The sequence below is a fragment of the Panthera tigris genome, chromosome D4 (assembly GCF_018350195.1).
Source record: "Panthera tigris isolate Pti1 chromosome D4, P.tigris_Pti1_mat1.1, whole genome shotgun sequence".
Classification (NCBI taxonomy): domain Eukaryota; kingdom Metazoa; phylum Chordata; class Mammalia; order Carnivora; family Felidae; genus Panthera; species Panthera tigris.
The window spans coordinates 90,885,302-90,909,078 of record NC_056672.1 but is presented as its reverse complement, the minus strand read 5'-3'; the positions used below and the strand labels follow the sequence as shown (position 1 = coordinate 90,909,078).

Genomic DNA, 23,777 nt, shown 5'->3' with positions numbered 1-23,777 from the left:
GGCTTCGTCTCCCGCCAGCCCCGGCCCCGGCCCCCGCCTCGTGGGGGGACCCGGCATCCGCCTGCACGCTGACCCTCGCAGGCCGGGCTGGCTCCCATGTCAGGGCCTTTGCACGTGCTGCCTCTCAGCCCGGAATGCTCTTCCTCCACGCCTCTGCCTGCCACCTCTTCCCCTGCTGCAACCCCACCGCGAACATCACCCCCACACACCCGGGGCTTGACCATAGTCACCGCAGGCCCCGGGCCGTCTTGGCCTAGCCCCTGAGCTCCTCTGGAGACGGGGGTGCAGGAGTCAGCGGAGAGCCTCCTTCTGGGGCCTTCCTCCTCAGCAGATGCCCCAACGCTCCCGCGGCGGCCCCTGGCGCTCCGGCTCCCCGACCGTCCGGGCGGAGGGCGTGGTACCTGCCCCTCGCTCTCTGGCCCCCAGGGCCGGCAGAAGCACCAGGCTCAGGGGCGTGGAGACAAAGGCAGGCTGACCACCAGGAGCCCACAATTAATCTTGGTCAACACCACGGTGAGGTGGGTCGTCCTCCGCCCCACGATTTACATTTTTATTAAATCACGACGGAAAATTAGAAATACGATGACTTCGCTCAATCTTTAACCCTTCTCCACCAGGCTCTGCACCCAGCTGCCCGTGCCATCCGTCCAAGGGTGATTCCTAGGCTCCCACCTCACCTCTGCCTGCCTATCGCCTCCACGGTGACCTCCTGGGGCCCTCCCCGTGACCTCAGTGATGGCCAGGGGCCCTCCCCCACAGCCCAGGTCCAGCCCAGGATGTGCAGCCGGGAGGCGGCTCCTCTCAAACCCTCCCCGAGGCCTCAATCCAGGCCAAACACCTCCCCTTCAGGCCTCAGTTTCCCCCTTCTACAAACTAAGAATCAGGACGTGGGTGGAGGGGTCCCGGCCAGGCCCCCGGCGTCTCTCATCTATCCAGACACTGCCCAGCTCGGCCTCCCGAAACCCCGAGGCCCCCGAGAGCGCTCACTACGCAGAGCCCAGCAATGCTGCGTGGGCCGTCTGCCAGAGGCAGCACCTTCCTTCACCCCTCCCGAAGGGCACCCCACGGTCTCGGCAAGGTTACGAGCGGGAGGAGGCAGAGGGCAGGGGCAGTCGCAGACCCCAGAAGTGGGGGCTCAGCCGCGTTCTCGCTGCACCCACCGTGAAGACGTGTGGATGCCAGGATACAGGCCAGGATACGGTCCCTGGGGCGGCCACAGTCCCAGAGCACACCCGCCAGTCAGGGGGACAGACGGCAGCCCCATCAACAAACCCTCAGAGGCTGAGGTGGCTGAGGTTCACGGTGGGGGTGAGGCCACGGCAGTGAAGGGGTCTGTGGGGGGGGCGACACCCAAGCGAGACCAGAAGGAAGGAAATGGGCCACAGGGCGATACGAGGAAGGGCATTCGGGGAAGGCGCAGCACGTGCAAAGGCCATGAGCAAGGAGAGGGCTGGGAACATTCTAGCAACAGAGAGCAGGTCAGTACAGCTGGTCCACCCCCAGCAGGGACGAGTGCCAGGGCCAGAGCTGGGACTCCAACCTAAGGACCATGCCAGCGTGGGAGAGATCTAAAACGCACGGCACGATCAGGGCCAAGCGGTTGGGGACAAGTGTGCAATGCAAGCAGGGGGTCCCTAACAGCACATCACGCCCCCACGTGCCCCCCCAGAGCTGCTGCCTGCCCCCAACTTGGTCCCTACGGGGAAGGCGGGGGAAAAGACGCCACCAGAGGCAGAAGACACTGGGCCTCCGGGGTGGGGAAGAGCCTCCCAAGTGGGGGTTATCGAGGAGGGTTTCCTGTAGGAGGGGGCACCTGGGCACAGCACGCCAAGCGGGTGCGGTCGCCCTGCCGCTGTCCCGCCGTGCGGCGCCCGCTCGTGCTTATCTGTGCCGGGAGCTGACCCAGATTTAGTCATGAATGAAGCGAGTGAGTCGAGACTCTAATTACGTTTCACTCTCCCTCGTCACGCATCGCGCACTGACGGTGAGTGGGGGGGGCGGGGGGAGGAAAACCACGCAGCGCAATTCATTTCAGCTTCAGTCGTTCCCTCCCTCCTTGCGCAGGCCAACCCCCACCCTGGGGAAGAACCTGTTTTAGCTCATGTTTTGCGAATACCTTAAGGGATCAAGCAGGCAGCTGGCACCGTGGTGGGGGGGGGGGGGCACTCAAGCGGCCATCAGGCACGGAATCAAGACCCGGCAGGCGCGGCCAGGCCTAGAACGCGAGGTCAGAGTGACAATGGCACGTACCCACCAGACCCTGCTTGCGGGGGGCCACCCAGACCCCGAATGCAGCTCTTCAAACCCAGGCTCCACACCCGGCACGGCCACCCCCACGCTGGTCCCAGGGTGGTCACGAGGTGCGCCCACCGCTGGTGGCCACGGGGCCGCGAAACCCCGTCTCTGCATTTAGCCCAAACCCTCAACCTCCTCCCCAGCACCTCCACCCCCAGGAGCAGGTGCAGCCCCAGGCAGTGCGGACATGGGCCCCAAGACACCCCGACGGGGGCTGGTCTCCCCACCTGACAGTGTGGAAAGTGAGGCCCTTGCCCCAAACCGCCCCCTACCAAGTACTCACGGACGACCCCTGGGGCGCATCCACGTCCCTCCCCTCCGCAGACCCTCCGTCGGTGGTCCAGACAGAGGAGCCACCACACACACTGGACTGGGGCAGACGGAGCCTCAGGGGGCCGGAGGCATCCTCTCCAAGGAGCTCGAGCAAAGGTCCTGTGACCACCAGCCCGAATGCCCTGCTGGGCAGCCCCAGGCCCCAGGAGGCTGGCCCCGCTAGAGGGCTTCAACGCTCCCTTCCACACGTACGTCTGGCCATGGGGTCCAGCACGGACGCCGAGGGGGCTCCGAGCCCCACCCTGCCACTACCACCGGGGTGATGGTTCGCCATCACTGCTGCTGAGGGCCGGAGGAGACCCAGCCCGGGAGGGCCCCCCGAGGAGGCCGCGTACGTGCGCACCGGACAGAGCAGGAAGCTTGCAGGTGAGGAGGCGGGGGGCCCAGAGGCAGAAGCAAGCCTTGCTCCTGAAGACCGAGGGGTATCCCAGGTGGCGGCAGGAGGGGCAGGGCGGGCAGAAGGAGAGCCAGGCCGGGAGGCAGTGAGAACTTCCTCCTGTGAGCACTGGGGAGCCACAGAGGGTGGTACGCAGGGGAAGGGCAGTCGGGGGTCGGGGGGTGGGGAGACACCCTGGCTCCAGCCCCAGCCCCCATCTTCTGCTGGGAACCCAGGGGCAGGAAGCAACCCCACTTCCCACCTTGGAGAGAGCAATCTGGGCCCTGTGGCGGATGCCCAGGGTTGGGGTTTTTGTGGAGAAACCTCCGGTTTCCCCTACCCTGCGGCTGCTGAGTCAGGAGCACAGGGGTGGGACCCGAATCACAGACCCTTCCAGCAGTGTGGGCAGGAAGCCAAGTCCGCTGGCCCCAGGCCCTGCCAAGCACCCACAGCACGCTAGCCAGATCCCAGCTGAGTGAGCCAGCTCCGGGCCCCCTGCCACCACAGCGGCCACCCCCCACCCCGAGGACCATAAGCCACACCGTCCTGGCTCCTCAGCGCCGGAAGGGAACACCTGGGGCTGGGGAAACTGAGGCGCGGGCTGAGCCAAGGCAGACTTGTCCGCGATCCCCTCCCGGGGCGCGGAGCAGAGGTGCGGTGGCAGGGACCCTCACAGGGCAGGGACACGCAGCTCAGGTCCGGGGACCAGCTGCAAGGGGGGAGGAGGCTCACTGGAATCGGGGTGCAGGGCAGGCACGCCCAGCAGAGGGAAGGGCCTGCTCAAAGGCTCAGAGGTGGGAGCGGCCAGAGAGAGGCTCGCTCTGCCAGCGGGGACCCCCGGGAGACCGCCAGGTCCCGGCCAAGGGGGACCTGGGCCGCCCTGGTGGGGCCGTGAGGATGGGCAAAGGGCGGGAGGGCACTGCCGGAAGGAGGGCAGGAGGGCAGGAGGGCAGGAGGGCGGGGGACGTCACATCTGCTGACCAAGCCCCCACCCCGCCTGCCTTCGGGGAGAAATGCTCTTTCCCACAGTTACGAAAGATCCTCTTTGCTTTGCCGGAAGAAGGGGAACCCAACCCAGAATCACTCCCCTGCAGGGCTCGGTGCTCGCTCCCTGAAGCTGGGGGCCGGGACGCTGCACAGGGAGAGACCCGCGGGGACTACACGGGGAACGGACCCCCCAAGTCCATGCCAAGGTCACACCAGGCAACGGGTCTCGCTTCCCGCCCCTGGAGATCCCTGGTGCCCAGAATGGTTCTGGAGCCAGCTGCCCCTGAAACCGCTCCCTCCTAGGGGAGAACTCTGGCCCAGCCCGACACCCAGTGCCCCCCACCTTCCTGGTGCCACCGGGCACTGACGGGCAATCCCTCCCAGGCCGGGCCCCAGAGCGAGAAACTCCTCTCCCCACCCCGCAGACGAGGACACCGAGGTTCAGAGGGGCCCCCTGCCACCAATCCTCCCTGCTCCCAGGCAAGAACTGAAGGTCTGTCCCTACTCAGGCCCTCCCCAGTGGCCAGTGTCACTGCCCCACCTCACAGGTTTTAACAAAGTCCAGGCCCCGAGAGGGCGATACTGGCCCAGGCCACACAGCTAAGGTGTGACTGCAGCTGCCCCAGCTCCCCAGGGCCACCCGACCCACACAGGGCTTCCCAGGCCCCAGGAGCCCCCCACCCTGTAGACCCACCGCCCAGATGTCCCCTGCCCACATACGCCACCTCCCTAGGGCAGGGCGGGGATAAATCCTGTCATCTCTGGGCCCCTCCAGGGAGGGAGCACCCCTCACCCGCCGCAGCTGTGGGATTCGGTCTCCTGGCCTCTAATCAAGGGATCACCAACAGTCCCGGCACCCACACGTGCACCCGAGAGCCACCCACATCACCCACACGGTGGGATTTTGGCAGAGGACTCTCCCGAGCCAGCCAGGACAGGAAGGGCCAGGAGGGAGGCCGGGCAGGTCCGTCCACTGCCTCCTGGGGCCAGAAGCCCCCAGACCCACGCGGCAGGCCTGAGCGCCGCTGGGGCTCCCACGTCAGCCCGGGAGACCACACCTGTGCCCTGCAGAAAACGGGCCGCAGGCCCTACCTGGAGCTCACCCCGCCCCTTCAGGATGGCAGAGGGTCCCAGTGGACCTCGGCAGGGTGCAGTTCGGGACCCGTGGCCGCTCGGCACCCGTCGCTACCGCCAGTGATGGAGAAACAGAGACAAAGCAGGCACCCCTGGGGCGGGGCCAGACCCGGACAGCCCCACACCAAGCCTGTGTCCTTCATCAGTCACCCCGGCAGCCCCCCCGACCATGGAGCCCTAAGCCCCCGTCCAGACCCACCCGTCCGCTCTCCGGCCAGCCACCGGCCACCTGGCCCGGCTCGCACCACGAGCATCGGCAGGGTGGGCCTGTCCGCGTGGGAAACGTCTGTATCCCGTGTCCCCATCCGGGCAAGCAGCGCCCCGACGTCAGGGCCACGCAGGCCTTCCATTCTGATGCTGCAGCCCTCCACCTCGTGCGTGGCCCCCAGCAGGTCCTGGGTAAACCTGCTGCCTTCCCTCAAGCCCCTCCCCCACCCACCACCACCACCGAAGGCCCGGCACGGGCAGCACGGGGTGGGGTCCCAAGCTGCCACCCGTGGGACCGTGGCAGCAGCATTCCGGCTTCCTAGGCCTCGGCTTCCTGGTCTGACGAAGGAGACAAGGAGAGGGCGGGGACGGCCACCCCACACCCCGAGCTGTGTGACCTTGAGAATCTGCCCAGCCTCTCTGAGCCCAGGCCTCACCTGCAGCAGCTCTGGCACCGGCCGCACCAGGCACCTGGTGGGCTACAGCTTGGCTGGTCCCGCACCCCAGCCCCACTCAGCCTGGGAGCCCGGAGGGTCGGGTGCCTTCTCTGGCCTGGTCTCACAGTTCAGGACCCCAATCCAGCAAATGCCGGCACACCACCCAGCTGTGCTCACACAGGCAGGTACGGTCCCCAAGGCCCCTCACCCCAGGCTGGGCCACGAGCCCCCGGGGAGTCGCCCCCTAACCTGAGGTCTCCACGTGGCCCCTAGCCAGCAGCACCCACCTCCGATGCTCCAACAACCCCCACCCGGGGGCGGGGGGCTTTACTGGCCCCACAGCATGGCCGGTCTCTCAGCAGGTTGGCCCAGGGCCCTTGGTGGACACGGTCTGAACAAGGCCAAGTCCAGCCCTGCCCTCGGCCCGCCCTGTCCAGTCCAAGGCAGGCACACGGCATATTTATTCACCCACGTGTCCACAGCCCACCCCACCCAGCACACACACCTATACCGGTCCTGCCTTCCCCTCTGTCACGGCCACCGCCGGCCTCAACCTCCAGCTGAGAACCAGGCAGGGGTGTGAGGTGACTGAGTCACGCACCAAGGCGCCCCCGCCCCCCCCCCCCCCCGCCAACCCCGCCGGTGGCTGGTTTCAGAGGATGCAAAGGGGCCACTACGGAACTGTCTGGAGAGGGAGTGAGCTCCCCATCACCAAGTGAGTGCAAGCCAAGGCCCGAGTCCCTCCCCCCACCCGGAGCCACACACACTCATCTACTCTGAGGCCCCAGGCCCGGGCCAGGAAGCCGGGTGGAGCCTGGAGGGCGGGGGCCTATCTGACCCAGAGCTGCTAAAAAGAGCCAACGGGGAAGTAAAAATAGGAAATAAAAATAAAATTGCTCCAGCCAGCCCCGGCTGTTTGTGTAGGAAACAAGGCATCTACGGCCCCACCGGGCGGGCGGGCTCAGCCACCGGGCCCCTCCCAGACGAGGAATGTCTCCCCCAGCCTCCAGCTGCCACCAAGACGTGCCTCAAAGAGGAATCCCGAGAACCCCGTTCAAACCCCAGCTCTGCCACCAACCAGCCGGGTGGCCCTGGGCAAGGAGCCGAGCCCCCCTTGTCACCAGTGGGGTACAAACCCACCTCCTGGGTACCGAGAAAGGCACCACATGCAAGGTTCCTGGTACCCCACACGCCTCTCCGCCAGGTTCTCCCCCAGGTGTGTTCCCCTCTGCCAGTTCCCCATCGGCTCGCTCACCCCACCGCCCCAGGGGGGCAGTCAGAAAATAAGAGCGCCGGCTAGAGTAAGACATTGAACCTGGCTCCCGGCTTGGCCAGCTCACCACGGACGGGGCAATCGGACCTAAATGTCCTCACAGAACAATCGGAGGAAACCTGCCTTCCTATCCTTTCCTACTGGGCCCATCCAGGATGGGCACTAGGCTCGTTCATACTAAAGTGAGCATGACTGACCCTACCTGCAGGACTGGCTCGCCCTCCAGGGTGTATAGACCTAGCTGCCCGGGAGACGGTGAGCGGATCCTGGAGCTGAGACACCCAGCCAGAGGGCAAGGGGGGTCCACCTGGGCCGAGGCACAGCTCATGCGTGCAGCCCCCTCCTCCTCCTCAGCTCTGTGAGGACCCTCCCCTACTGGCTCCATTCAGTAAGGCACCCGCTGGGTCAGTGCTCACCGACTGGTCGAGGGTGCCAAGGCGGGAGCTCAAAGGGGCTCTGAGGGCGGCCCCCGGCCAGCGATGCTTGCCACAGCCTGGGCCCGCGGCAGTGGGCACGCGCCACGGGCGGGCCCCAGCAGCCCCCGTTACTCCCAGGAGCCCTCGCGGGCCACCACTGGATCTGACGCTCACAGCCCCCTCCCGGGGGGGGGAACTAACGTAGGCTCCGGGGGCGGGGGGGGGGGCTGGCCAGGGAAGTCTAACGGGGACGCGCCCAGCCTCACCCAGCGTCAGCCGGCCCCAAAGCGCCCTCCCTGCGACGGTCTGCCAGCTTCCCAGAACACACCTCTGCTTCCGACCCTCTCCATCCTCTGGCCTCCACGAGTAAACCCCAGGTCTTCGCGCAGCTCAGCCGCCCGCCAGCCCCCACCCGGCTCACGCCTGCCCGGCCTCCTGGCAGACACCTGTCAGCCCTCGCCGAGGGAGCCAGCCCACAGGGCAGGGGCGAGCCCGTGTGCTGCCCGGCCAGCAGGAGGTAGGGGCAGAGGGCACACGGGACACACACACACGTGCACACTCAGGCACTCACACGTTCTCGCACACGCGCGTGCAGCGCGCTGACTCCAGACGGGGGTGACCCTGCCGGGTCCCCCTGCCCCGTGTGGCTCTGCCTCCGAGTCCCTGAGGAGAGTCTGGGAAGGACGGGGGCCCCCAAGGGTGGGGGGTGGGGAAGAAAGACGGAGCGGTGGGCAACGTGCCCTCCACCCGATCCCGGCCTTTCTGCCCAGCACCCTCCAGCCGACAGACCCCCGGCACCTGCCGGAAAATGTGGGGCAGGAGCCCCCATGGCTGGGAGCAGAGGACAGGAGGTAGACCCGGGGCCCCGTGACCGCCGGGTCCTGAGGCCAAGCCTGGGGTCAGAGACACCAGCAGCCCACCTACCCCAGGCACGTGGGCTGGGGACCCAGATCCCAGCTTGCGGTCCCAGGTGCTGGCTGGTGTGGGCCACCAAGCACCAAGTGTGAGTCCAGGCAGCCAGGGGGACAGCAGTGGTGACAGCAGTCACCTTGTTCTCTGAAACTGGGGGGGGGGGGGGGGGGGGGGGGGAGAGGGGCGGACACCCAGAGACGGAAAGTCAGCAGGGCGGGGAGGCCCAGGCCCAGGCCAGACCATCTCCTCGCTCTGGGGTCCCTGAGACACCCCCAGGTCCCCATGAGGTCTGATCGCTACCCCAAGGCCATGATCTGCCCGGCCCCTGCCCCTCTCCCACCGGGCTGAACGGGACACAGGGCCCGACCTCCAGGCAGGACCGTAGTGATGGCCAAGGGGGTGAGGGACACTGGCCGGCCCCTCCGATAAGAAGCTCTGCGGCTTATCGGCCACGTCCAGGGTCAGCGTGGGCTCCGGAGCCGCCCCTCCCCCACTCGGGCCCAGTGCAGGACACGCAGTAACTGCCCATGAGCAGATAGGTCTCAGGGACGGGCTGTGGGCAGGGAGGGCACTCGGGAGGGCACGCCTCTCCCAAGACTTGCAGCCAGCGAAGGCGTAAGGAGACGTGACCTCGCCCTGTGACCCTGGGGCCGGTCGGAGGGGCCAGGGATACCGCCGGGGCTGGGGGCCGGTCAACCTGGAGCGAGCGCTGCCCGCGGTCCCATGCTGGGAGGACTCAGCCCTAACTCCTGACGGCCGTGGCCTGTTCTCTAAATTCCACCAGACGCAGCCAGAGGTGGTCGGCAGGAATCACCCGCCTGGCGGTGGTGGGTTCCGGGCGGAGGGCCAGGCCCGCAGACCAGCCCACCCCGCCAGCCCGAGGAGGGTCACCGGGAGAGGCTGTGCTCCCCACTGGGCCTGCAGCGCCCCATGTCCTATAACCCTCAGGCACCCTGGAGCTAGCGTGACCCTACATGCAGGTGTGGACACTAAGCTGAGACCCAAACCAGGCCGTGAGGCCAAGGCGCATGCTCCGCACTGCCCAGCTGCCTGGGCTCAGGTGGCCGCGGCCCAGGACAGTTCTCCCGCGTCTCAGGTGCCTGGGGCTGGCCCTCCCGGCACGCGCCAGAGAGGCGCCCGGTGAGGAGCGTGCCGGGTGCGGTGCAGGGGGACCTGGTGTCCGGCCCGGTGACCCAGGACGCGCCACACTCTGGCGGTGACCCCAGCTGCAGCGGGGGGGGGGGGGGGGGGGGGGGGGGGAGGAACAACCTCTCTCGCGACGGCTGCCATATTCTTCCAACCGGCCATCAAAGAGCAGAGATCCTGGGCTGGGGGCAGAGGGGACGAGCCACGGGAGCCCCGCCGGCGCGGGGGGAAGTCCCAGCACGTCTCCGCACCCCTCCTCAGGGTGGGGCCGGGGGGGCTGCCTCTAGGAAGAGGCCACTGCAGCTCTGCGGCCACAGACCCACGAGTACCACGGGCACAACTCCCCAGCAGGTGCCGAGAAATGAAAGGGAAAGGGGGGGGGGGGTCCCGCCTCCAAGGCCCGGCTCAAACAGCACCTCTCCCTGCAGGCGCAGCCCGGGGGGGGGGGTGGGTTCCCACCCCAGCTGGGTTCAGGACCGCCCCTCCGGGTACCCCCTCCCGCCGCCTGGGCTTGCCGACCCCCTGGGGCACCGCCCACCACGGCCCGGGCCTCTCCCCCGCACTGCGGGCCCACACGGCCACTGCCTGACCTCTCCCGGGGGTCAGAACACCTCCCGGCCAACAACCCGACCGCCCCCCAGACCTGCCCCCTCTACCGCTCTCCTTGTCTGGTAAAAGGCACATCATTCTTTCAGGCACTCGGGCCAAGAGCCCCGAGACCACGGCCGCCTGGCTAGGCTCCCCCGGCCTGCGCTCCGGCCCCGCTCCTCACACAGCCGCAGAGCCTCCTAGGAAGCACAGGCCAGATGCCGCCCTCCCTGGCCCAGGAGCCTCCCCTGGCTCCAACTCCCTGGAGGCAGAGGACGCAGAGCCTCCCCCATGCCCTCTGATCCCCGCTCCGCTCTAGCCACACAGGCGGATTCAGGGAGCTGCGCTCTGGGGTGGCCCCTGACAAAACAAAGCTCGCGTGCACGTCTGAAGACACAGAAACCGACTTCTCGCAGGTAAACTCCCATTCATCCCTCACGACCCAACTCACAGGGCCCAACCCACCACACACCAGGGCAGGCTGGTAACACTTCTTCTGTGCCCCGCCTGCCCTCGGTACCTCTTCCTACCGGACTCACACCATCTCCTTCCCCAGAAGGAGAGCAGGGATCACATCAGGCCAGTCAGCCTCAGCTCCCCTCTCACTCCAGGCGACCTGCCCCGACACACCAGCGGCCCCACTTTGCAGACAAGAAAACCGAGGCCCCGAAAGGCTTTAAACATCGGGCCCAAGGCGACCCGCTGTCGACTGGCAGCACTGGGTCCCTCCCTGTTCTCTGACCCCATCGGGGGATGGGCCTCACTCAACTCTGCCTCCCCAGCAGGGCCAGATGTCCACGGACACACAGCCAGTCAGACGAACAGACAAGAACAGCAGGCGGGCGGGAGATTTGCTCCGGACCTCTTGGCCGGGCCTTAATCCCCTCCCCCCCCCCCCCCCCCCCCCCCCCACGACCCAGTTTCAACAAGACGTGCTGAGCAGCAGAGGAAGGAACCGGGTCCCGACAGGGCTGGTCATGGGGGGCTGAGGGGCCTTCCCCACATGCATCTGCGCATCCGGGCCCACGGGAAACCCAAGATCTCCCCGGCAGCGGGCAGCCGCCGGCATCTACGGGGGTCCACCGGGGGGCTCGCCCCGTGGGCAGGAACGCACACGGCCGCAGGCTCCCTCAAGGGCGCCCGGGGGACCCTCCAGGGCAGGGGCCTGGCCCACTGTCTGGCCTCTCCCTGCCCCCCTCCCAGGCTACACACAACGGGACCCCCCTCCCTCGACAGCCGGCAGACCCCGGAAAAAGAGTGATTCGCGCCACAGCAGCAATTGTGAAAGCCAACTTCGTGAGGGGCAGGCTCCCCCCACCACCTCTCTGAAGGGCAGAGGGCAGGGGAGGCACCTGCGGGAAGCACTAATTCAATCAACAAACATTTCGCAAGGCCGGGCAGCGCCTGGCACCGTGGCTTCGGCCGCAAACGGGACCAGAAGCCACCCCACGGATGAGGAGGGACGCTCCCGCGGGGGGGCAGAGCCGCTCCCAGGCAGCACGGCTGCCAAGGGTCCCGGCCGGGAGCAGCCACCAGCCGCCGCACTTCCCACCTCCGGCCCCGACATCCTTCCTTCCATTTGACAAACGAGGAAACCCAGATAAAGAGGGAGGAAGTAACGTGCTCCCCGTCACAGAGTTCACGTGGCAGAGCCGGAACGGGACAGGCAGGCGGGCCACCCATCCCCCGGGGCCCCCGGTCTCGAGGGGTCAGCCTCTCGGGGGTAAGGCTCCCTGGGGTCCCAGCCTTGGGGGCAGGTGGGCCCCGCAGGTCAGGAGGGCTGGTACCCTGACCCCGTGTCCCCGAGACAGAAGAAGGAAGAGGGAGGTCCCGGCTGCCCTCCCCTGGCTGACCCCCCATTTGGGCCCAGGAAGGCCGAAGCCAGCACTGCCCTGCCCCAGGGGTCACGCACCCAAGGCCTGTGGTCCCCACCTCCCAGCCCTCCTCCCGACCTTGGTCCTAGGCAGAAAGTCCAGGAGCAGGGGTGGGGTGCGCCACCTCCCGTGGACTCTGGCCCCATCGGTTTTCTCCTCCAGGCAGTGCTCACGCAGGAGGCCCCTGGGAAATGACACCTAGCTGCCACGGGGGAAGGGGCAGGTGTGCAGCAGGGGGCACCGTGGGGATGGACCAGGGATACGGGGACGGCCAGGCGGGGTGGGGAAGGGACCCCCAGCACCTCCACCCGGAGGGGGACGCGGCAACGGCCACTCACCCCGGGAACCAGAGCTCTGCGCCGGCGTAACACGCGGTGGGCCAGCACGGGTCATGCTCCGGACAGGGACATGTCAGGGCCTGGAGGTAGAGGGGACATGCGGCCAGCGGGCAACCGGCTCCGAGGGGCTGCCTACAGCCGGAATGGGGTCCAGCAGGTGACAGCCAGGCCTACCGCCACCCTTGACTCCTCACGGGGTTAATTATTCCCAGACCAGCTGACCAACCCCTCCCCCGCAAACCAATGCTCCCATGGTTCCTCACCAGCACAGACAGACCTGAAACCCAGACATCAAGGGGCAAGCCGCAGGGGCCCGGCCACACAGTCGGATCCTTCCGAAGTTCTCCAGGGAGAACGCCCGGCCACACGGGCATCCCCTCCCCACACCCTTGGCTGGAGCCAGAAATCCCCAGGGAGAGTCCACCCCTTCTCTCTACCTGGACTCCCTTCCCAAGCCTACCCAGCAAACTCCTATTCGTGCCTCAAAACCCAACTGCAATAATACCTTTTCCGTGAAGCCTCCCCAGGCGGTTTACAGGTGAGGAAACTGAAGGCCAGACAGGCAAATCTGCCAACCCGGGGCCACACAGCCCCCACCTCAGAGCTGGCACTCACTCCTCACACAGGACGGCCTTCGCCAGCAAGCTACAAACACGAGAAGGCGAGGAAGAAGGAGTGGTGCTTCATGAGGCCGGAGAGGCTACGGAGCCACGCGACACTGAGCAGAGGCCTGGCCTCCATGTTGGGGGCAATGGGGAGCCATGGAGTGTTCCAGGCAGGGGAGGTCAGAGCCCAGGAAGAGCCTGGCTTGGCCTCGGGTGGTGACAGCATGCCCCCACCGCCCCCTACGATGCCCAGCCGTTCCTAAGGCTCACCATTTCCCCATTACGAGCAGCTCACCCCGAAGTGTTTGGCCCTAACTCTCCCAGCTCAGAACCAGAGCCCCACCCCTAGCCAGCTCAGAGCCCACGCTTCCCAGCACACGGGCAGCCCACCCCCAGCCCGGGGCCCGTCCCCCTCGGCCCAGGGAGGGCACAGAGCCAGTTCCGGAGAAGCTGGTCCACAGCTGTGACGCCCCAATCAGACGGCCACGAGCTTACGGGAACAAGGCCAAGGTGCCAGGAGGGAAGGGCAGAAGCCTCCGGCAGCCAGAGAAGCCCAGGGAAACCGAGGCCAAGAAGGAAGAAGGCGCCTGCCCAGGCATGCAGCAAGCCGGTTCGGGGAGCACGGCACCGCCCACCCCGGCCCTGCGCCGCACCTCTGCAGGAAGCGGCTCTTGGGCCCCGAGGAGGCAGGGGTGGGCGACCAGCCACCCACCCGAGCGGGCTGAGACAAGGGGGCTCCAGGGACGCCCCCCACCCAGCGCCCCTCCCGAGAGCGGCAGCCACAGCCTCCGCCGGGAGCACCCCAAAGTTGTTCTGGACAAAGCCAAGCCACAGGGGGTACCAGGTGGGCACCAACTGTCCCAGGGAAGGACACCCGCCTCGCCTCAGACCCCAGAGCTAGCCTTCGGGGCCAACCTTCCCGAGCCTGAAACCTCCACCGCAGAATACAGATGAAACAGCCCCCACGCACGGGACCGTCCACGGACACGGCTGAGCGGGAACACGGCTCAGGACGTGGCCCCCACGGCGGCCACCGCCGTCACCTCGACGGTCACTGGCCAACGCTGCCCGTGCCCGGCCCCGCCTCTGAGGGGCCAACAACCAGCAAAGCGGGTCCCGCGGGCACGAGGCCTGGGTTCACTGGAGAGTGGGGGCCGGACCCACCCCCCCAGCCCCTCGCCAGGACACTGGGTGCGGCCCGCACAGCGTGGGAATCCAGCTGCCGCCGACAGTCAGTCGCGGGGTCTTCTCCGTCCTGGTCCTGAATCAGCCGGGCGCTGCCTGGACCCCCGTGCCGGGGGCCGCGTGACTGCACACGCCTGAAAGGGCCCCTGCTCTCAGGAAGCCTCGGGGACCACGGAAGGCGGGGTGGGCGGCCAGCACGTCAGGAGCCCCCAGCAGGCGGCCTCTAGTCCCCCGAGCGCACCGAGCCGGCTCACCCTCCCGGGTCCCCACGAGGCAGCACGATGGCCCCGCGACGGGCACGGGGGAACGGCAGGGCCAAGGGCCGGGGGTCCGACGGCGGGGCCCGAGCGCCCAGCACGACTGCACTCTGCGCACAAACCGGCTCAGGCTGGGGCAACACGCGGGCCTCCAGAAGGCCACGGCTGAGGACGCGACTTTAGGGCAGACGCCACAGACAGCGCGGGGGGCGGGGGGTGTCCAGGCGGGGGGCACAGCACCAGCCAGGCCTGACGCGCGCCTGCTCCCCAGAGCTTCGGACGAGGCGGCCGTCCATCGGGAGCCCGCGAGCGCAGAGACTCGGGCCACCTGGGCTGTCACCGCCTGACCTCTGCCCGGGGCCGGTGCGGACACTTAAGCTAAATTGGTCAATTATGGGATACTTAGATCCCTCCCCGGGGCTTCCCAGCCTCCCTCGGTTCTGGGCCGCAGCACCAGGAAGCCTGTTGAATCAGTAACCTCATTACAGCCGGGCGGCCGCACCCGGGCCCGGCTTTGAACTCCACGGGTTTATCCGCTGCGCTGCAGGATTTACACGCCACCTGGCCCAGGCCCAACGCGCGCTCCCCTTCTCTTGTCTCCCCTCTCCTGAGGCCCATCGCCACCAGCACTGCGTCCCAAGCACCTCAGGGAAACCGAGGCACGGCTGGAAACCACCGCTGCTCAGATGGGCCCACGGAGGTGCAGAGAGGCGAGGGCCAGGCCCTCAGTCACCCCAGGAGCAGGGTCTCAGACCAAGGGTTCCCCTTTTCACCCCCAGCCCCAGCTAGCAGAGGTAGAGTCCTCAGGAACTCAGAGCCAAGGGCCAATTGTGAACATCTCAGGAGGGGACCTGGACGTAATGCCTCACACTGAGGCCCCAGGGGCTCCAGCCCCACAAAAGCCTCCCAGTGTCCCATTCCTCGGCCCCAAGGCCAGTCCCAACACGGCCCTCGGGTACCTGCTCTGACCCCAGGAGGCCCGGCCACCCTGCCCGCCACGGTCACCCCATCCCCTCAACTTGATCCTCTTCCGGGACTGGGCTTGAGCCCTCTTGACCACCCTCGTGTCTCACCCTCTTTCCCAGAGCCCCACTAGCACCCCAGGCCCTGGGACATCTCAGTTAACGTAGGGCAGGGAGCACGGGCTGGAGGGCATTGCCCCTGAAGGGCAGGCCAAGGGCCCCAGGGCCCGGAAGGAGGGGAGCAGGGGTGGGGAGGGAGACAACCACTCTCCCAACCCCGTGACCAGGGGAAGGCAGAGAGACCCGCAGCCAGCCCAGAGGCCCGGCCTGACCCTCAGGAGGCTGCAACTCGGGGCAGCCCGGCCAGGGCAAGGTCAGCAGCCCACACCCGCCACGTCAGGTTCCAGGCCCACCTGGGACCCCTCCTCCTTCCAGCCCCGGCCTGCCTCCGGCCCACCCTCTGCACAGAGCTGGACGCCTAATTCCGGCCGCCCCGTGGCCCCGGGCCCCCACACATCTACCTGCATCCCAGGCCCTCGCCGGGACACGTGACATGCCGTCTCCTTTCACGAGCCACCATGTCTCCCAGCTGCAGCCACGCAGGCCTGGAGGACTGGCCTCGGGCCTTTGCCTGGGCTGTCCCTGCCACCTGGAGTCCCCTCCCCTTGCCACCTGTTGCAAGGCCGCCTCTCCTCCAGACTCACGACAGGGACCAGCTCCAACAGGAAACTCTGCCTGCCCTCTGCTCCTCAGGCCCACCCCGGTGGGACGGCAGGACAGGCCAGCACCCAGCAGGTACAGCCCAGGTGCCGTGCAGACCGAGTCCAGCCAGCAGGCCTGGGTCCCCCTAAGGAAAAGCTCGTGGAGACTTTGTTAGGACAGGCCAGCAAGGCCCGGCGTGTGCACGTGTGCCTGCATTTGAGTGAGCGCGCGTGTGTGCATGTGCACGTGTGCGTATAAACGCGTGTTGGCGGGTGTGTGCAAGTGTGCATCTGTGGGTACGCACCTGTGCGTGCATACGCGTGTGTTTGTGTGTGCGCAGGCATGCGTGCACACGGGGGTTCATACGCGTGTGTGCACGTGCCCGTGTTTATGTGTGTGCGCTCGTGTGTGCGTGTATGCACATGCGTCTCCGTGCACGCGTACTTCACGCGTGTGAGTGTGTGCGCGGGCAATGGTGATCACAGAGACAACCAAGGCCCCGCCCTGCCCCGGAGGCCCGGTGTGGCCATTCTAGCCCAGCGACCACCACGCAGTTCCCTCAGGAATTTGTTCCTGGACGGCTCGGTCCTGGCGGGGTGAGGAGGCGGGCACCGGGCCACAGGGGTCCTCAGGCTGTGCCTCTGGCTGCCGACCCCACCCACGGCTTTCTGGCCCATCAACAGCCCCTATCCTGCCCCACCTCCAGCCAAGGACAACCCTGGATGAGGATCGGGGGGGGGGGGGGTCTCTGCTGCCCAGAGAGCCTTCAGTGGGTACAAGGGGACAGAAGGGACACAGTGAAGTTTCAGTCCTCCCCCAAGTCCCACGGAACAGAGCACTCATTCACCTGTGGGCCCAAGATCCGTAACAGAGCTCCTAGGCAGCCCAGTCGGGGCACAGATCCGGGCCCCAGGACGCAGCCTGAGGGCCCCAGCGTCTTCTGAAAATGCTACCTGACGGTCAAGAAGCCTGAGGGAACAGCACTCCCGATCCTGGGGAACGGTCCTGACCCAGAGGCCCAGCAAAGGCCACATCAGCCCTCATGGGAGAGCTCAATTTCCCCATGTGCTCAGTGGGCCTGCCTCCTTGCAGCCTCCATGAGGTCCTGAAAATCAAGTCCCAAGGACACAGCAGGTGCCCCAAGACCGGAGCCATCAGCACCCTCGAAAGGGGCAGCCCAGGGCCCAGAACTCGGGAGAGGTTCAGACAAACGGGGTGGGCAGGGACCACGGAGGCCCGTCTGGCTTCTGGAGATGAGGAAATCAGGCCCCCAGCGGCCCCCTCGCTCACCCGGGGGCACAGAGACCCAGAGATGCAGGGACGCGGGGACACGGAACACCTCCTGGTGGAGCACCGGGCAGGGCCCGGCTGCGAGGGCCAGAGCCATCGGACAGGGAGAATGTGAGCGTGAGCGTGCACACATCCGGGCCCTGCACGCTCGTGTGCGCCGCCCCCCCCCCCCCCCCCCCCCCGGCCGGGCCAATCTCATCTAGCTGCTTTCTGCCCCATTTCGCGCTCGCTCAACTGCCGAGCGCCATAACTGCTCTGTAACTCCAGGGTGCGATCTCCCCGTGCGTGCGGCCCCGGGCACAACCGTGAGCCTCAGAACGCCTCGCGCCAGGATGGGAGGACGGGGAGGGGTGCCCGCGTGTCCGCTGCCCCACCCGCCTGCCGGGGGCCTCCAGGAGAGGGCCGGGGGTGAAGGCGCCCGGCAGAGGGGCCACAGCGCTCACTCAACTCACCGAGGCCGGGGCGGCCCTCCCTTCCGCGTCTGCTGCCTGCACGTGAGAGCACCGGCCGTGGTCTCCGCTCCGGGGTCCTGTGGGATCCAGCTCTCCGGGCCCGGGCCCGCCCCGACCCAGGCAGAAGTCCCGGGGAGCCCTTGGCCACAGACCTCACCGTCGAAGCGGGGCCGTCAGGACGAAACGGGCTGCCTTCCCCAGCACCCGCGTCCATTTTACAGATGCACGCCGAGGCTTGAAAGACAGACAGGCAGGCCCCACGCACACACACGGCAAAGAGAGGACCGGACCCCTGGCGCGTGACCACCAGCCCAGCAACAGGACACAGACCCCCACGAACGTGCTGCTCCTGGTCCCTCCCACCCCCAGGGACGGTCGGGTCGTTCCAGAGAGAGCAGGCGTGGGGAGCAAGTGACAGAGTGGCGTGATAGGAGGGGGAGGAGGAGACGGAGGGGAGGGGGCTGGAACTGCATCGCACCGAACATAAATGTCGCGGGCAGGGCTGCACAGAGGAGGGAATGTACAGGCGGGACCAGCTCTCCCCACCCCCGCTTCCATAGCATCCCTCAAATCAACACGCTTAATGGTGTCCGGACAAAGGTCTGGAAGGGGGTCCCCAAAAAGGGGCACCAGCCCACCAGCCACCCAGGCTCTGAGTCCACACACACAGGGTTGGAGGGCCCGGACCCCTTCCCCATCCGTAGCACCACCAGTGGCCAGTTCCCATGGGAATGGACACCTCAAAGCCCCAGCCACCAAAGCCCACAACGGAAGACACACTTGGAGCCAGTGGAGAAGTGAGCAGGTCTAGGCTTACAAAGCCTCAGCCCGATGACGGCGCCCAGACTGGGCCGGCTCAGCGGCCCCTGCCCTGTGTCTAGCGGAGAGCAGCTGAGCTGGGCCCAGGAGCCCCTTCCAGAGGACGGGCCTCCCTCGCCACTCGAGACCACGGCCCTAAAACACACCGTGGTGGCAAGAGCCACGAGGCCCAAGATGCTAGAACTCTGTGGGAGGCTCCACGGGGTCTGGGCCTTTAGGGGATTTTAGGACCCCCCCCCCCCACGCCACCTCTGTGCTGCCCAAGTCTGGCCCACCTGGAATCAGCGCGGGGCCACTGTCCTGACGCCCAAGCCCCTGGCATGGGCACCCGGCCCCGCCCCATCACCCACTCTGTGCCCGCACAGTCCCACGGCCCCCCCCCTCCCCTCCCAGGAGAGGAAACAGAGGGAGTGAGGTGGGGGCCAGGGAGAGCAGGTAGAGGGCTTCCTGGAGGAGGTTCAGCTCCCCCGCAGGCCCCGAAGGACGCGCACAGCTGGAAACACGACCCAAACTCCCCAGCAGCCGCCCCTGTGCGAGCAAGTCCACTGGCTCAACCCTGCCTAACCCCAGCTCCCTGCCGACGGCGCTCCCAGCACGGCCCTTCCCGGGGCCAGCCCATTCCACCCACGTCTGGGCAGAGGGGGTCAGGGGTGCACGCCGGGCCCAGGCCCGACAGCTAGATGCAGGCAAGTACGCAGGCCGCAAGGCCTCGGCCACGGTCAGGCCGCACCGAGGGCTGTTTTTCTCGCCCTGACACTTCTCCTGTCAACAAACAGAGCCCCCTCCGGAGTTTACCAAAACAAACGCCCCAACAGTCGGCAGTGCCCAGGCCTAGACAGAACTGCCTCAGCAGGCCGGACTCCAAGCCCGGACTCCAAGCCCAGCCTCCCAAGAGTCATGTGACCCTGTTATTTCGGGAGGCCCCGGAATGTGCTCTATTTTGGGTCCCTTGGGGCCCTGATGTTACCAGAAGCCCCTCACCAGGGCTCCCAGCTCACTCGGGTCCCTGAGAGTCCCCCAGAGGATGGCCGGGGGGGCCTATCACTCTGCTACTGGCTGCCCCATCCCCCCGGGCAAGTGAGCCACTACCAGCCCAGCGGGGTCTGGCCAGGCCTGAGACCTCTGGCCGCCTGTGCAGGCCCGGCCTTCTAGCCCCACCGCCCAGGTGGGTGCCAATGCAGGCCTCCTCCGTGGGTTGTGGGGGGCACCGAGGGGCAGGGGCAGGAAGCAGGGGTTGCCCTGGGCCACTTACCAGCACCAGTATCTGTACCTTGGGCTCGTCCCTGCCCTCACCAGGGAGCTCAGCGGGCAGTAGCTGGGGGACACCCAGGGAGGTGACGGCCAAGTGCCCAGACCCGCCAAGCCTGGAGAGGCCCTCTCTGCCCAGGGCCCGACACGAGAACGAGGCAGGTGGGTCAGCCTTCCCAGCAGCACAGGGCTGACCTAGGGTGCCAGCCGGGCCCCGGACGAGTGCGCGGGGCCTTCCGAAACTCACCCCAGGAGGGATCAGGCCGTGTTTACAAAAGAGCCTGGGCAAGTAGCTGCTTCAACAGGCCTTCAACCCCACTACACTTCAGAGCAGGCCACAGCTCAGAAAACAAATAAAATGTCATCAGAGCCCAGGACTCTCCACTCAAGCCTGGGGCTGGGACTCCTGGGCAGGCCACCAGCCTGGTGGAGGCGAAGCCCGAGTCTCTGAGGGACCCGTCCAGGTTCCCGGGGCCAGGGCTCAGAGGCAGGACCTCGCCTCTTCGGGGGGACTCCAGCACGGCAATCCTGCAACCTGGGCCCTGCACATGTCAAGTCCCAGGACCCTCCCAGGAGGTCAGAGACCCAGACCTTTCCTGCTCCCAGTACCCAGCCAGGGCCCTGCCACGTCGGGGGCGGGGAGCCAAGACAGAGCGGAGCATTCTTGTTCCAGAAAGGACCCTCCGGGACAGCCTAGCTCTGTGTGCGTGCGAGCGCGCAAAGCTTTCACGGGGGAAACGGAGCCGCTGTCGGCCCACACGGGGCCCCGCCACCCCACACTTAGCTTTCTTTTCTCTTCCCCACACACCGGCACCCACCTAGGGGTGCGGATCCAAAATTTACCACTTTGTATCCTGTGGCCTCAGTTTCTCAAAGCCAGTCTGCAAAATGGGCAGGAGTGCCCACCCCTGGGGGCTCTGGGAGGAGCTTGGCGCCTGCAGAAGTCGTCACCTTAGAGGCAGAGAGGGGGTGTTCCCAGATCTGACCACCCGTATCCCAGTGTCCCTGCAGCGCGCCCTGTTTGTGAGGTGGGGGCGGGGGGAGGCTGGGGTGCTCAAATCCTCACCCTGACACCCGGGGTTGGGGGGCACCTGCTGGCTCCCCGCCACCTCCCAGTCTCAGCAAACGTTCCCACAGCTGTGCCCGGTTCTGGCTGCCAACCTGGTGGCCAAACTGCGCCCCAGGCTGCAGGGGGGCGGGCAGGCAGGAGGGACGACTGACCGAGGGGTTTCATTCATAATCAGCTGTTTGAATTTCCATTCAGCACAGATCCTTCACCCAGCCTCACAGCCTGGCTGCCGGCCCCACCACCAAATTAATATCCTTCCCGGCGCTCGTTCATAAAGTCTCCCCACCCCCTCCCCCCTTCCCTGCCTCTCACTGGCTCCCAAACCCCAGGGAGGGCAGCGGCCGCCGCGGGGGGGGAGGGGGGGGAGACGCCTGGCCAAGCCCCTTCCTCCTGCTACGTGGGTCAGGGCCTGGAGTCGGGGTGGGGGGACAGTCTGGGGTAGGGAAGCCGCTGGGCGGGATGGCAGCAGGAGGACAGGAAAACTGAGCCTCCGCGCCTCAGGGGGGTCCTCCCCCCAAGTGCAGGGCCAGCCCCCCCCCCCGGAGAGCGCCCCGCACGGCAGCCGGGTGCGCCGGAGTGAGGGGCCCCATTTCTGGAATGGGGCCTTCCCGGGTCTGAGGCTCCCGGTGCTAAGGCCCCCTCGTTGACCCTGCCCACCCGCGCCCTGCTCCGGGGGAGGAGGGGTCCCGCGCGTTCCAGGGCCGGCGGCCTGCTGGCCTCGGCAGCCCGGGCGGCGGCGCACAGGCCGTCCCGGTGCCAGGGCGGCCGCAGGCTGGGAGCGCACAAGTTGCTCCGCCCGCCCCGGCCCGGCCCCTGCGCAGCTCGGCTGGAGCTGCGCGCCCGGGGCCGCGGGCGGACCGGGGTAGCCCGGGGAGTGGGGGGCATGGGAGGGGGGGGGGAACCGGGGCGGGACCCCCTTCCCCAGCCGCCCGCCGCCCCCCTCTTCGCCCCGCCGCCGGCCCGCTGCCCGCTCCCGCCCCGAGACCGAGTGGCGGCCCGGCGCCCGCGCCCCCCGCCCCGGCCGGCCCGGGAAAAGTTGCCCGGCCGCCCGCCCCGGGCCGGCGCCCCAACAACTCGGCCAGGGCCGCGCGGAGGGGGGCGCGGGGCCGAGCGGCCGGGAACGCGCCCCGCCGCCCCGCCGGCCCGGCCCCGCGAGCACTCACCGAGCGGCAGGAAATGTTTGGTGTCCATGTCGGCGGCGACCGCGGCCGGCGGCGGGACGGCGGGCGAGCGCGGCGGCCCCCGGCGCGGCCGGCCGGGCCCGGGCGGCGGGAGCCGGCGGCGGCGGGGCGGCGGCGGCGCGCGGAGGCCGCGGCGCGGCGAGTTGTTGCAAAAGTCGCCCAACAATGTAAACTACTTGAGCTGCGCGCCGCCGCCGCGCGCCCGCGCCCGCGCCCCCGCCGCGCGCGCGCCCGCGCCCGCTCCGCTCCGACCGCGGCGGCGCCGGCGGGGGGGCGGCGGGGGGCCCGCGACGGGCGCGGACTCGGCGCAGCGCCGCCGCCGCCGCCGCCGCCGCCCCGCCCGGCCCGGCCGCCCCCGCCCGGCGCGCGCCCCCCCGCGGACCCCGCGCCCCCCGCCCCCGCGCGCGCCGGGCCGCGAGCGCGGAGCGGGCGCCGCGCAAACTTGCGAGTTGGCCGCGGCCGGGCCGCCCGGGAGCCGCGCGGGGGCGGCGGGGGAGGGGCGCGCGCGCGCGCGCGCGCGCGGGGTTCCCTCCCCGCTGTCCCCAGCCCTCCGCGCGGAGGGGGGAGGCGGGCGGGCGGGCGGCGGAGCCCTAGGCGGCCCGGCCATTGTCTGGGCGGCCACACAAAGCGGCCGGCTGCGCCGCGCGCTGCCCCCGCCCGCCGCCACGTGGGGAAACTGAGGCTGGCGGTGGCCCGAGCTCCAGCGGGCGCACGGGCTAGGCCTCCGCCAAGGAGTCCTCCAGTTTCTGGACGCGTCCTCCGGCCGGCCCCCACTTTCACGCCCATGGAAAGCCGCGGTCCCCGGGTACCCTCTGCCATGCCCCGCGGCCGGCCCCACCGGGCAGCCGGGCCAGGCCAGGCCGGGGCTCGCGCTCCCTGCACGCTGGCCGGACTCCGGGGACCCCTCTTTAGAAGCAGCGGGCTGGGGAGGAGCTGCCGTGAGTTGGGCGCTGACTTTGGGGCCGGTGGCTACTTCCCTACCCTGACTTTTAAATTTGTGATTTGTCTAAAAACGGAAGGAAGCACGCTGGCCCTGAGAACGGGACCGCCTGGCAGCAGGACTTGGGGTGCATGAGTTACCTGCATGGGGCGACCCTCCCTCAGCACATGCAGCCCAGGGGCGCCCCCTCCCCACCAGCCCCCGGGAGCCTGGAGCACTGCTCCAGGATCTTTTCCGTGGAGACCCACCCAGGCTCCGGGAGGTGGAGGGGCTTACCAGAGCCACGCTGGCTGTGTGCGGTGGTCCTGGGGCCGCCCTGGCCTGATGTGGAGGGAGATGATGACTGGATGTGGACGGCCTTGCTGCCCAGAGAGACCCCAGCCCTGACAAGGAAAGGGGGATCCTGCCTGGTGCACCCCTGAACAAGCCTTGAGACCCTGCTGGGTTTTACCTTCCCCTCTGTGAAATGGGGAGTAACAGGACCCACCTCCCACCTGACGGTCAGGAGCTGGGTCTCTGGAGGGCCATTTGGGCCTGTCCAGGAGGGAGGCTCTCATTCCACTTGGGGCAGGAGGATGGTGGGGGGTGGGGGACAAACACTGTTGGAGAGCTACCCCCCACGGCAGAACCCCCCCCCCCCCAGGCTGGTCCTGTCCCCCTGGCTCCTGCTTGATCCACACTCCCCTCCCCTGCCGCAGAAAGCCTCCCCTTTGCTGGCCCTTGAGCCCCCCACCTGTACCTGTAACCCCCC

The 23,777-nt window shown here is 68.1% G+C and overlaps 1 protein-coding gene across 3 annotated transcripts in view; it reads right to left on the bottom strand.

The window, feature by feature from the left end:
* RXRA (retinoid X receptor alpha) overlaps nt 1–22,149 on the bottom strand; it is a 94,269-nt gene extending 72,120 nt beyond the window's left edge. Inside the window, exon 1 of one of the 3 annotated variants that reach the window (XM_042964700.1) lies at nt 22,069–22,149. In XM_042964700.1, coding sequence (XP_042820634.1) covers nt 22,069–22,096 — 28 coding nt within the window. In that variant the 5' untranslated portion in view covers nt 22,097–22,149. Of the gene's footprint in view, nt 1–6,056; nt 6,222–6,274; nt 6,298–22,068 lie in introns of those variants that run through there. The other 2 variants (XM_042964702.1, XM_042964703.1) reach the window with 2 other exon arrangements.
* Between the last annotated feature and the right edge of the window lie 1,628 nt (nt 22,150–23,777).